The sequence below is a fragment of the Ranitomeya variabilis genome, chromosome 4 (assembly GCF_051348905.1).
Source record: "Ranitomeya variabilis isolate aRanVar5 chromosome 4, aRanVar5.hap1, whole genome shotgun sequence".
Taxonomy (NCBI): Eukaryota; Metazoa; Chordata; class Amphibia; order Anura; family Dendrobatidae; genus Ranitomeya; species Ranitomeya variabilis.
Genome location: NC_135235.1, coordinates 632594135 through 632609109, shown reverse-complemented (window position 1 = coordinate 632609109; position 14975 = coordinate 632594135). Strand labels below are relative to the sequence as shown.

The following is a 14975-nucleotide window of genomic DNA, read 5'->3' as shown; positions in this document are numbered from 1 at the left end:
CTGGATAAGTTGTAGCTATGTTTGATATCATTTATTTTACCATCATGTAGTGAAAAACAGGAAACAATTTCCAAGTGGGTTGAAATTATGGGAAAAAAGTCAATTCTACCATTTTTGGGAGTTTCATTTTTAAGTCGCTCAGTGGAAGGTAAAAATTACCTGGCAAAGTGGTTTTTCAGGTCAGAATGATTACAGTAATACCAAACTTGTTCTATTTTATATTTTAGAAGTTTACAAAAATGTGGAACGTAGTTAAAAAATATGGTTGCAACCTTTACTTTACAGGTTAAACGATGTTGTATTTTAATAATTCATACTCTTACGGAAGTGGTAATACCAAATATGCTTACTGTATATACTCGAGTATAAGCTGAGATTTTCAGCCCATCTTTTTAGGCTGAAAGTGCCCCTCTCGGCACTTTCCGCCTGGAGTCATTGTCCAAGGGGGTCAGTGGGGGAGGGGGTGCGGCAGGAGTGGCGGCTTTCACAACATACTCACCTGCTCCTGGCGCGGTCCCTGCTTCTCCGATGGTCTCTGGGCGCCGGCAGCTTTTCCTGTGTTCAGCGATCACGTGGTCCCTCTCATTAAAGTAATGAATATGGACGTGACTCCACTCCCATAGGGGTGGAGCGCATATTCATTACTTTAATGAGTGGTACCATGTGACCGCTGAACACAGGAACAAGCTGCCGGTGTCAGAGACCATCGCATCGGAGATGCAGGGACCACGCGGGAGGGAGAGTCTGACAGGGGAGGGTGAGCCATGCGATATTTACCTGTCACCGTTCCACTGCCGTGTTGTATCTTCTGCCTCTTCTGGCTGTGATGCTCAGGTCAGAGGGCTCGATGACGTGTTTAGTGTGTGCGCCACTCTCTCTGCCTGAACAGTCACAACAGAGACCCGGAAGACAGAGCGGCGCATGGCGGTGGAACAGGGACAGGTGAATATCGCAGGTGCCGGTGTCCCCGCCTGCTCAGGACAAGAGGTGAGTATGTAATTTTTTTTTTTAGTAGCAGCAGCATATGGGGCATAATATTCTATGGAGCATCTTATGGGGCCATTATCAACCTTTGTGTAGCATTACATGGGGCATATTTTCTATGAAGCATCTTATGGGGCCATAATCAACCCTTATGCATCATTATATGGGGCAAATGTTTCTATAGAGCATCTTATGGGGCCATAATCAACTTTTGTGCAGCATTATATGGGGCAAATGTTTCTATGGAGCATCTTATGGAGCCATAATCAACCTTTATGCATGATTGTATGGGGCAAATGTTTCAATGGGGCATCTTATGGGGCCATAATCAACCTTTGTGCAGCACTATATGGGGCATATTTTTGTATGGAGCATCTTATGGGGCCCATCATAAACTTTATGGAGCATTATATGGGGCATATTTTTATATGGAGCATCTTATGGGGCCCATCATAAACTTTATGGAGCATTATATGGGGCATATTTTTATATGGAGCATCTTATGGGGCCCATCATAAACTTTATGATGCATTATATGGGGTGTATTTTGTATGGAGCATTATATGGGGCTCCTGATTCAATATGGATATTCAAAAACACTTAACCTACTGATGTCTCAATTAATTTTACTTTTATTGGTATCTATTTTTATTTTTTATATATTTATATTTAGGCTTATACTCGAGTCATTAAGTTTTCCCAGTTTTTTGTGGCAAAATTAGGGATCTTGGCTTAAACTCGGGTCAGCTTATACTCGAGTACTCGTATATGGTACTTTTTTCATTTCTTTTTCAATACTTTTAAAAACCTTTAGACTCCTTTTTCATTAAATTTTAGACCCCCTGGGGGTCCTGATCATGTGATTGTTTAGTATAACTTACCGTACTTAAATACTTCAGTATTGCTCTACACAGTGAAAATAACATTCGGGATACTTATGAGGACCAAGATGGTGGTGGTGGTGCCTCAAGGCCCTTAACTGTCATGGCAGCTTATTGGCATCTCATGATGGAATTATAGGCAAAAAATTTGGACCAGATTACAACGAGGATACTCATATAATACTTTAATTAAAGCAAAAAATCTCGCAAACTAAAAAAAATAACAAGAATACTTAATATGAAAAAAAAAAAAAAATCTAGCAAAACGTCCTTAAAATCCATGCTTATTGAATGTTAATTAAAATCCATCCATCAGTGCTAGAAAGCGCAGACGATTTTCAGACTACATTTTTACTCATTGAACAAACCACTTAATAGCCCCTTTTTCTACTCCTTACAGTATTTACTCAATACATATAACATTGTGGGTTATAGTTAATTTAGTGAGAAAATGTATAGTTGGTGGAGAAAGGTTGAACTGGATGGACCTGGGTCTTTTTTCAACCAATGTAACTGTGTAATATGGATTATGAAGAAATTATTTGCATAATAAAAAGGGGGACTTTGAACGAGCCTGAAACATGTCAGCAGGGATGCAGCCATAAATGTACGTTATTTTTCATAGCGCACGCTTACACATAAGGAAGTCAAGAAAAGTGACGTATTAACCTTCACAAATCTTAATCTAATATATAAAGCTGAATGTGTGTGTGTGTGTATGTATGTATGTATGTATGTATGTCCGGGATTGGCATCTGAACCGTAGCAGCTACAGCCACAAAATTTTGCACAGTCACACGTCTGGACCCCGAGAGCGTCATAGGCTATGTTGTGAGGTGAAATTTTAACCCCGCGCTTTCCAATTCACCAAACAATTTTGCCCCTATCTACATAATGGGGAAAAAGTGAAAGGAAAAGTGTTGGAGGCGTCGCAGCTACAGGCACAAAATTTTGCACAGTCACACGTCTGGACCCTGAGAGCGTCAAAGCTATATTGTGAGGTGAAATTTTAACCCCGCGCTTTCCAAGTCACCAAACAATTTTGCCCCTATCTACATAATGGGGAAAAAATGAAAGGAAAAGTGTTGGAGGCAAATTAACAGCTGCCAGATGTGAACAAGGGGGACTTAAAGAATGACAGCGATGGCACCAAAGAGTATATACTGTACAGTTGCTAAGGTGGGGCCCCAACATGGGATAATCACACCACCACGGGGATATGAACACACACACAAAATGCGCCACACACTACCACGTGCTCGAACACATATACCACCCTCAGTGCACATTTCACCACACATACACCAACCTCGCCACATAAAAGTAGAAACACAAAAGTCGCCGCTCAAAACTCGCCACGCGCAAAACTCTCCACATGCAAAACTCGCCACACGTGCAAAACTCGCCACACGCAAAACTTGCACACGCAGAAAAATTGCCACACGCAGAAAAATTGCCACATGCACAAAAGTTGCAACACATGCAAAAGTTGCCTCACACAAAACTTGCACATACTCAAAAGGCACCACACATAAAACTCGCCACGCGCAAAACTCGCCATGCGCAAAACTTGCTGCACACAACTTGCTACACTAACCTGTCACATGCAACTCGACACACAAAAAGTTGCTACACGCATGTCGCCACACAAAACTCATCTCACAAAAGTCCCTACATGCATGTCGCCACACGCAACTCAACACACACAACTTGACACACGAAACTCGCCCTAAAACACACACAAGTCTGGTATCCTTCAAAAATAAAAATCTGATTAATAAGCAGACAAACTACAAGAGCAACAAATGTACCATATAGGAATCCGGCAGCTGTCAGTCACATGACCAGTCTATTATGTGTATGTGTGAGCTAATATATACTGCCAGGGGGTGGGCTTACTGTTGGCTGGGGATTTATCAGGCTGCCATTTTAGCTTACAAATACTGAGGTAAAAATACTGACCAAATAACGTGTGAACGAGGGCTAATACAGGAGGAGATGGCATACAGCTATATACTATATACAGGAGATGACACACAGGTATATACTATTTACAGGGGAGATGACACACAGGTATATACTATATACAGGAGGAGATGACACACAGATATATACTATATACAGGAGAGATGACACACAGGTATATACTATATAGAGGAGGAGATGACATACAGGTACATACTACATACAGGAGGAGATGACATACAGGTATATACTATATACAGGAGGAGATGACACACAGGTATATACTATATACAGGAGCAGATTACCTACAGGTATATAGTATATACAGGAGGAGATGACACAGGTATATGCTATGTATAGGAGGAGATGACATACAGGTATATACTATATACAGGAGATGACACACAGATATATACTATATATAGGTGAGATGACACACAGGTATATACTATATACAGGAGATTACATACAGGTATATCTAATATATAAAGCTGAATGTGTGTATGTATGTATGTGTGTATGTCCGGGATTGGCATCTGTACCGTCGCAGCTACAGCCACAAAATTTTGCACAGTCACACGTCTGGACCCCGAGAGCGTCATAGGCTATGTTGTGAGGTGAAATTTTAACCCCGCGCGTTCCAATTCACCAAACAATTTTGCTCCTATCTACATAATGGGGAAAAAGTGAAGGGAAAAGTGTTGGAGGAAAATTGACAGCTGCCAGATGTGAACAATGAGGACTTAAAGAATGAGAGCGATGGCGACAAAGAGTATATACCGTACAGTTGCTAAGGTGGGGCCCCGACATGGGATACTCACCACACACGGGGATATGAACACAAACACAAAATGCGCCACACACTACCACGTGCTTGAACACATATACCACCCTCAGCACACATTTCACCACACACACACACCAACCTCGCCACATAAAAGTCGAAACACAAAAGTCACCACTCAAAACTCGCTACATGCAAAACTCGCCATATGCAAAACTAGGCTCACGCAAAACTCGCCACACGTGCAAAACTCACCTCATGGAAAACTCACCTCATGCAAAACTTGCACACACAGAAAAATTGCCACATGTACAAAAGTTGCACCACATGCAAAAGTTGCCTCACACAAAACTTGCACATACTCAAAATGCACCACACATAAAACTCGCCACGCGCAAAACTCGCCATGCACAAATCTTGCTGCACACAACTTGCTACACTAACCTGTCACATGCAACTCAACACACAAAATGTTGCTACACGCATGTCGCCACACAAAACTCATCTCACAAAAGTCGCTACATGCATGTCGCCACACGCAACTCAACACACACAACTTGACACATAAAACTCGCCCTAAAACACACACAAGTCTGGTATTGTCCTTCAAAAATAAAAATCTGATTAATAAGCAAACTACAAGAGCAACAAATGTACCATATAGGAAATACGGCAGCTGTCAGTCACATGACCTGTCTATTATGTGTATGTGTGAGCTAATATATACTGCCAGGGGGGAGGGCTTCCTGTTGGCTGGGGATTTATCAGGCTGCCAATAGCAACCAATCACAGCTCAGCTTCTATTTTGCTACAGTTAATTAACCTGAGCTCTGATTGGTTAATATAGGCAACAAAGACATTCTCAGTATAACAAAGCTAATATATGTTGTGAAATGCTTCTATTTGCTTAGTTTTTGCCTTTTAATAATTACATTTCTATCTATTTGTTTTGTGGTTTTTGTGTGCAGAATAAATTTTTGTTAACACATTCTATTTTGCTAACAGCAGTCATTAACCCGGGCGAAGCCGGGTAGTACAGCTAGTTCTAAATATTCTCTAAAACCTCGTCCTGAAGAACTGGAGGCTTACTATAATGTACTTACCATATTTTTCGGACTATAAGATGCACTTTTTTCCCAAAAATGTTTTGGTGAAAATGGGGGTTTGTCTTATAGTCGGAATATACTTACAAAATACTGTGGCGGCGGTCCCTGTTATGATCCTAGTGGTAGAGGATCTCAGGAGTTCCAGCTAAGTCCGCAAACACAAAAACCAGCTCATAGGGAAGTGGTAACTTGGCTGACCGCATATCTGATCCTGGCACAACAACTAGAAGTAGCCGGGGAACGTACCTACGTTGATTCTAGACGTCTCGCACCAGCCGGAGAACTAACTAACCCTTTCAGAGAAAATAAGACCTCACTTGCCTCCAGAGAAAAGACCCCAAAGTTATTATACAAGCCCCCAACAAATAATAACGGTGAGGTAAGAAGAAAAGACAAACGTAAGAATGAACTAGATTTAGCAAAGAGAGGCCCACTAATTAATAGCAGAAAATAGGAAGAGGACTTATGCGGTCAGCAAAAAACCCTATAAAAATATCCACGCTGAAGATCCAAGAACCCCCGCACCGACTAACAGTGTGGGGGGAGAAAATCAGCCCCCTAGAGCTTCCAGCAAAAACAGAAATCAAATTTTGAACAAGCTGGAACAAAATAAGAGCAAATGCAAAAGGACAAAAATAAGAAAGCAGAACTTAGCTTATCTTGCAAAACTCAGGGACCAGGAGTCAGGAGGAAAACAGACATAGACTGATTACTTCGATTCCAGGCACTAGACTGAGTTTCCAGGAAGTCTAAATAGGAACACCCAAGGCCTAACGAATCAGGTGGGTACCAACCTGGGGAAGGATAATCCAAGTGCCATACCGCTAGTGACCACAAGAGGGAGCCAACAAATATAGTTCACAACAGTACCCCCCCCTTTAAGGAGGGGTCACCGAACCCTCACCAGGACCACCAGGGCGATCAGGATGAGCAGCGTGAAAGGCACGAACCAAATCGGCCGCATGAACATCAGAGGCGGCCACCCAGGAATTATCCTCCTGACCATAGCCCTTCCATTTGACCAGATACTGAAGCCTCCGTCTAGAGAGACGAGAATCTAAGATCTTCTCCACCACGTACTCCAACTCGCCCTCAACCAACACCGGAGCAGGAGGCTCAACAGCAGGAACCATAGGCACAACGTACCGCCGCAACAAAGACCTATGGAACACATTGTGAATGGCAAACGACACAGGAAGATCCAAACGAAAAGACACCGGATTAAGGACTTCCAAAATTTTATAAAGGACCAATAAAGCGAGGCTTAAACTTAGGAGAGGAAACCTTCAGAGGGACAAACCGAGAAGACAACCAAACCAAATCCCGAACACGAAGTCGGGGACCCACACCGCGGCGGCGGTTGGCAAAACGCTGAGCCTTCTCTTGTGACAACTTTAAGTTGTCCACCACATGATTCCAAATCCGCTGCAACCTATCCACCACGGAATCCACCCCAGGACAGTCAGAAGGTTCAACATGACCCGAGGAAAAACGCGGATGAAAACCAGAGTTGCAGAAAAATGGCGAAACCAAAGTAGCGGAACTAGCCCGATTATTGAGGGCAAACTCAGCCATTGGCAAGAAGGTCACCCAATCATCCTGATCCGCAGAAACAAAACATCTCAAATAAGCCTCCAGCGTCTGATTAGTTCGCTCCGTTTGGCCATTAGTCTGAGGATGAAAGGCAGATGAAAATGACAAATCAATGCCCATCTTAGCACAAAAAGATCGCCAGAATCTGGACACAAACTGGGATCCTCTGTCAGACACGATATTCTCAGGAATGCCGTGCATACGAACCACATTCTGAAAGAACAAAGGAACCAGATCGGAAGAGGAAGGCAACTTAGGCAAGGGCACCAAATGGACCATCTTGGAAAAACGATCACACACCACCCAGATGACAGACATTCCATGAGACACCGGAAGATCTGAAATGAAATCCATGGAAATGTGCGTCCAAGGCCTCTTCGGGACGGGCAAGGGCAAAAGCAACCCGCTGGCACGAGAACAGCAAGGCTTAGCCCGAGTACAAATCCCACAGGACTGCACAAAAGAACGCACATCCCGCGACAGGGAAGGCCACCAAAAGGACCTAGCCACCAAATCTCTGGTACCAAAAATCCCAGGATGCCCTGCCAGCACCGAGGAATGAACCTCAGAGATAACTCTGCTGGTCCATTTATCAGGAACAAACAATCTATCAGGTGGGCAAGGGTCAGGTCTACCAGCCTGAAATCTCTGCAACACACGTCGCAAATCAGGAGAAATGGCCGACAAGATTACTCCCTCTTTAAGAATACCAGCTGGCTCTGAGACGCCGGGAGAGTCAGGCACAAAGCTCCTAGAAAGAGCATCAGCCTTCACATTCTTTGAACCAGGCAGGTACGAGACCACAAAGTCAAAACGGGAGAAAAACAACGACCAACGAGCCTGTCTAGGATTCAGGCGCTTAGCAGACTCGAGATACATCAGATTTTTGTGATCAGTCAAGACCACCACACGATGCTTAGCTCCCTCGAGCCAATGACGCCACTCCTCAAATGCCCACTTCATGGCCAATAACTCCCGATTACCAACATCATAGTTCCGCTCAGCAGGCGAAAATTTCCTAGAGAAAAAAGCACATGGTCTCATCACAGAGCAACCAGGGCCTTTCTGCGACAAAATAGCTCCGGCACCGATCTCAGAAGCATCCACTTCAACCTGAAAGGGAAGTGAGACATCAGGCTGGCACAAAACAGGCGCCGAAGTAAACCGGCGCTTCAGCTCCCGAAAAGCCTCCACGGCTGCAGGAGCCCAATTAGCAACATCAGAACCTTTCTTGGTCATATCTGTCAAAGGTTTAACAACGCTAGAAAAATTAGCAATAAAACGACGGTAGAAATTAGCAAAACCCAAGAACTTCTGAAGACTCTTAATAGACGTGGGTTGAGTCCAATCATGAATAGCTCGGACCTTGACTGGGTCCATCTCCACAGTAGAAGGGGAGAAAATAAAACCCAAGAAGGAAACCTTCTGCACTCCAAAGAGACACTTTGAGCCCTTCACAAACAAAGCATTATCACACAAAACCTGAAACACCATCCTGACCTGCTTTACATGAGAATCCCAATCATCAGAAAAAAACAGAATATCATCCAGATAAACAATCATAAATTTATCTAGATACTTCCGGAAGATGTCATGCATAAAGGACTGAAACACTGAAGGAGCATTAGAGAGCCCAAAAGGCATCACCAAGTACTCAAAATGACCTTCGGGCGTATTGAACGCAGTTTTCCATTCATCTCCCTGCTTAATGCGCACAAGGTTGTACGCACCATGAAGATCTATCTTGGTGAACCAACTGGCACCCTTAATCCGAGCAAACAAGTCCGACAATAGTGGCAAAGGATACTGAAATTTGACAGTGATATTATTCAGAAGCCGATAGTCAATACAAGGTCTCAAAGACCCGTCTTTCTTGGCCACAAAAAAGAATCCCGCACCAAGAGGGGAAGAAGATGGACGAATATGTCCCTTCTCCAAAGACTCCTTTATATAAGAACGCATTGCGGCATGCTCAGGTACAGATAGATTAAATAATCGTCCCTTAGGAAATTTACTATCAGGAATCAAATCTATAGCGCAGTCACAGTCCCTATGAGGAGGAAGGGCACTGGACCTGGACTCACTGAATACATCCTGATAGTCCAATAAATACTCCGGAACTTCAAAAGGAGTAGAAGAAGCAATAGAGACCGGCGGGGAATCGCAATGAATTCCCTGACAACCCCAACTTGACACAGACATAGCCTTCCAATCCAAAACTGGATTATGGGTCTGTAACCATGGCAGACCCAAAACGACCAAATCATGCATTTTATGCAGAACAAGAAAACGAATCACCTCCCGATGTTCAGGAGTCATGCACATAGCATCAATTCCTCTAAGAGGAATAGGATTTTCCAAAGGCTCCAGGACAAAACCACAGCGCTTGGCAAACGACAAGTCCATAAGACTCAGGGCAGCACCAGAATCCACAAACGCCATAACAGGGTAGGAAGACAATGAGCAAATTAAAGTCACAGACAAAATAAACTTAGGCTGCAAATTACCAATGGCGACAGGACTAACAACCTTTGTTAGGCGTTTAGAGCATGCTGAGATAACATGTGTAGAGTCACCGCAGTAAAAACACAACCCATTCTGACGTCTATGATTTTGTCGTTCAGTTTTAGTCTGAATTCTATCACATTGCATTGAGTCAGGTGTCCGTTCAGACAATACTGCCAGAGAATTAGCAGATTTGCGCTCCCGCAAACGCCGATCAATCTGAATGGCAAGAGTCATAGAATCATTCAGACTTGTAGGGATGGGAAACCCCACCATCACATTCTTAATGGCCTCAGAAAGGCCATCTCTGAAATTTGCGGTCAGAGCACACTCATTCCATTGAGTAAGCACGGACCATTTCCGAAATTTTTGGCAATACACTTCAGCTTCATCAAGGCCCTGAGAGATAGCCAGCAACGCTTTTTCTGCCTGAATTTCAAGATTAGGCTCCTCATAAAGCAATCCGAGCGCCATAAAAAACGCATCAATATTTGCCAATGCAGGATCTCCTGGCGCCAATGAGAAGGCCCAATCCTGAGGGTCGCCACGCAAGAAGGAGATAACAATTTTAACTTGCTGAGCTGAGTCTCCAGACGAACGAGGTCTCAAAGATAGAAACAATTTACAATTATTCCTAAAATTCCTAAATTTAAATCGATCTCCAGAGAACAGCTCAGGAATAGGTATCTTAGGCTCTGACATAGGACTACAAGTAACAAAATCCTGAATGCCCTGCACTCGTGCAGCAAGCTGATCCACACTAGTAATCAGAGTCTGAACATTCATGTCTGCAGCAGGGCTTCAAGCCACTCAGAGAAAAAGGGGAAGGAGGAAAAAAAAACAAAACTCAGAACTTTTTTTTTTTCTTTTAATCCCGCTTAGCAATGTATTAAATATTCTCTTTTTGGCCTGGAATACTGTTATGATCCTAGTGGTAGAGGATCTCAGGAGTTCCAGCTAAGTCCGCAAACACAAAAACCAGCTCATAGGGAAGTGGTAACTTGGCTGACCGCATATCTGATCCTGGCACAACAACTAGAAGTAGCCGGGGAACGTACCTACGTTGATTCTAGACGTCTCGCACCAGCCGGAAAACTAACTAACCCTTTCAGAGAAAATAAGACCTCACTTGCCTCCAGAGAAAAGACCCCAAAGTTATTATACAAGCCCCCAACAAATAATAACGGTGAGGTAAGAACAAAAGACAAACGTAAGAATGAACTAGATTTAGCAAAGAGAGGCCCACTAATTAATAGCAGAAAATAGGAAGAGGACTTATACGGTCAGCAAAAAACCCTATAAAAATATCCACGCTGAAGATCCAAGAACCCCCGCACCGACTAACGGTGTGGGGGGAGAAAATCAGCCCCCTAGAGCTTCCAGCAAAAACAGAAATCAAATTTTGAACAAGCTGGAACAAAATAAGAGCAAATGCAAAAGGACAAAAATAAGAAAGCAGAACTTAGCTTATCTTGCAAAACTCAGGGACCAGGAGTCAGGAGGAAAATAGACATAGACTGACTACATCGATTCCAGGCACTAGACTGAGTTTCCAGGAAGTCTAAATAGGAACACCCAAGGCCTAACGAATCAGGTGGGTACCAACCTGGGGAAGGATAATCCAAGTGCCATACCGCTAGTGACCACAAGAGGGAGCCAACCAATATAGTTCACAACAGGTCCCGGTCCGATGCTGCAGAGCGATGCAGTCTCCCTTCCCAGGCTAGTGCGGCGGTCATGCTCTGTGGTGCAGCCGTTGTGCTCTGTGGTGGAGTGCTGGTGCTCTGTGCTGCGGCGGTGGCTCCGCCGGCATTTTCTGAAAGCCCGGAGGCCCCCGCAGATCCATTGCTGCGATGCGGTGGCCTCCGTGAAAATGGCCGCCGGGGGCGGCACATGCTCAGATTGAGATCTCGGCACCGAGATCTCGATGTCGAGTTTTGAATCTGAGCATGCGCCGCCCCCTGTGGCCATTTTCCAGGGAGAGTACAAACTAAGCCAACGTGCATGGTTGCAAACTCTATGGCCTTCAAGGGTATTGAAGATGTTATTATTAATAATGAAAATGTTGCACCCAACATGCGTTCATTAAACATTTTTTTTAAAAGCATGTTTTCTGTTAAGTGCTCAATCTTTCTGTCAGTAAAATGCATATTAAAAAAACACATAACCAAACTCTAAATCTTGCATCGTAATTCTACAAGCCAGTGACTGATTAGAACCTGTGACTTCTCTGCATTCAGCGGTCACTACTCACCTGTGGGGTTATCTGTAGAAATCTCCTCTTTACACCGCTCATCGCCCCTCACATATGTCTCTGCAGTATTAATAAGGGTCAGATCTGTACCCTGAAAGAAATATTGTAAAAGTCACAGACAGATGAAGAAGTTTGGTAAAATGATTTAGAAGAACAGAAATGATCACAAATGAACATGACGATCAAAACTGACAGCAGTAGTAGGCTTATAATTGTAACCAACAGTCTCCATATATCAGGAGTATATCACGTCCTCCTGGGAGATCTGGGGTTAGAAAATCACTACATATTGTGAATCAAAGGTCTTCCATTTCCTTTGGTGCTGAAGAAGTTAACGACCCTTTCTATGCTGGCTAGAATCTCGAAGCTCCATCTCATAGCTGTACCTGACCTGGTCATTTCCTCTCCCTATAAAATCTGGTCAGACCTTCTCTTTCTTGCCAGTGAAAGCTTTGCTTCCTTGCTCCTTGGGGATGCTGTGCTGAATTGAATATTGTTGTTGCTACTTGGTATTGGTGTGTGACGTTTTTATGTGCATGCTTTCCTCATTGTCCTATTCCCATTTGGTTTGTACATTCCTACCCTTCCCTATACACCTCTCTACCTTTGGCGAGTGATTGTTGCTTTCTGTTATCCCTGTCTGTCTTACGTGTTGATACACTAGCATTTCTGTTCCAGGCCTCCTGGGGGAAGGGGACAGGACAGCTTAGGGAATAACAGGACAACAGTAAGGTTGGTGGATCTAACCTCTTCACCTTTAGAGGTACCTATGGAAGCAGGGATAGTTAGGGCCCCAGCCCTAACTACGTTTCAGGGACCCTTTATCTAAATCACGAACAGTCACAGCGTGACACCATAACTAGAAAATTGTGAGAAGATCCAGACAACATCTAATGTCTGTGATCAGCTTTGTCCTGTCATCTCCACCAGATACAAAACATACATTGAATGGCCACATTTTTAGAGACGTCCATTTAGTACCGCATTGGATCTCTTAGATTTTTGCAGATACTGAAAATCCCCCCTACTGTTACTAAACCTCCAGCAGCCTAAAATGTTGTGACCTAAAGAGAAAAATACATGAATCCATGCTATTTGTACTAAATTCTAACTCTCCCATCATCATTCCATGGTGCAACAAAATTCTGGATTCATCTGACCTGATAATGATTTTCTACTCCTCGGTGATTTAAGGGTTTATTTTGTCAACTGATGCCCTTCCTTTCTGTTTGCCTTCAACAGAAATAGCATTGAAACTGCTGTTATCGTTGCTGAGGAACGAGTGCATTCAATCACATTAGTTGGACACAAGTGCTGTGTTCAGCTGAAATTTTCATGAATATGTCTCATCTGTTATAAAGAGCAATTCTTGAAATCTTCCTTGTACAGTTGTTTACGTTTACAGGATCCTCTTTCATTGGATGTTATTCCTCAATCACAACATTTTTAGTATACTCTTGAAACTAAAAAAACCCACAAGGTTGGCAGTTTATGAAATACCAAGCCTGATGCTAACAATGATCCATGTACCTTGTTTGGAGTCAATCAGATTGCTTTTCTTATTCTAATGTACATTCACATAGAAACTAACACATAATTTTCTGTTGCATTCCGGGACCATGGGTTGAATTTTAATAAAATAAAGTTTGAATCTGGAGAGCCGGTGTCTGTAATCAATCTCATGCTTTGCACTGACGAGGGCCAATAGCCCTTAAAACTGTGTGTGCTGCAAATTGAGATTCTGATTTGGCTTTTATCCTAAGTCATATTGTAAGACTCGTGAAAGGGTTGATTGTGACTTGTAGGATCGCTACTTCCAACAGGTGGCGCTATAGAATTCAAGTCCTCTTTTTCTCTGAAGAGGCAATTTGCATATGTAGTCAATTGTCCATTCAGTGTATAATACTGCTAGATAATGCAAGACTGAACAAGAGACCTTCACAGCCGTCTACACATCTTAGGGGAGATCTAATGACACCTTCTCTCCATCTACCTGATGATCCTGAGGAACATTGGGATCTTCTTGCTTACAGTCCTGTGGAAGAAGAGGACGGGGACATCTCTCTGGTGTTGTCCTCTCACTGGATAGATCTGGAGGAAACACATACAGGGACTGAATTCATTCTTTACATACAGATAATTATAGGCCGTGTGTATTTAGTCCTGTCTATTACCTGGTGATGTGAGGGGCTGGGGAACCTCCATGATGACGTCCTTGTACAGATCTTTGTGTCCTTCTAAATACTCCCACTCCTCCATGGAGAAATAGACGGCGACATCCTGACACCTTATAGGAACCTGACACATACAATGATACCGTCATCCCCCCGATCCCTCCATAGCGTTACTGTATAATGTCCCAGCATTCCCAGCAGTGTCACCTCTCCAGTCAGCAGCTCAATCATCTTGTAGGTGAGTTCTAGGATCTTCTGGTCATTGATGTCCTCATGTATCAGGGGGTGAGGTGGAGGCCCCGTGATTGGGCTCAGGGGTCTTCCCCATCCCTCAGACACAGGGGCCTGACAGCGCTCACTAGAGGTCTTCTTCACTACTGTGTAATCCTGGTTATGGAGAGACACATTAATAAACCTCACTACAGATATTTCCAGAGTCCTCACCTCTCCAGTTCTGTCCATCTGTTATTCCCATAGATAAGAATGATGTAATGTGACGTCATCAGAATCTCTCACCTCTCCAGTAAGCCGGAAGAGGATCTCTAGGGTGAGGTGTAATATCCTCTCCGCCATCTTGTCCCTGTCCCTCTCCATCCTTGTAGGGTCACTCAGGAGAATTCTCTTATATAGAAGATCTCCACTGAGAGGATCCGATATTGTAGGGACCTGAATAGGGAGAAGGTGACGATGTAACATCATAAAGATCCCATGTAAGAAACCTCCGGAGCT

General features: G+C 43.6%; 2 protein-coding genes across 2 annotated transcripts in view; one reads left to right on the top strand and one right to left on the bottom strand.

Moving 5' to 3' along the window:
• The window catches only part of LOC143767327 (uncharacterized), a 760398-nt gene that overhangs the window by 137011 nt on the left and 608412 nt on the right, over positions 1–14975 (top strand). The gene's annotated exons all lie outside the window — the stretch shown is intronic.
• Positions 1–14975, bottom strand: part of LOC143767279 (uncharacterized) — a 34317-nt gene that overhangs the window by 19094 nt on the left and 248 nt on the right. Inside the window, exons 2-6 of the mRNA XM_077255488.1 lie at positions 14763–14912; positions 14454–14633; positions 14247–14370; positions 14066–14163; positions 12073–12163 (exon numbers count right to left, since the gene is read on the bottom strand). Of these exons, the coding sequence (XP_077111603.1) occupies positions 12073–12163; positions 14066–14163; positions 14247–14370; positions 14454–14633; positions 14763–14912 (643 nt within the window). The remainder of the gene's footprint in view (positions 1–12072; positions 12164–14065; positions 14164–14246; positions 14371–14453; positions 14634–14762; positions 14913–14975) is intronic.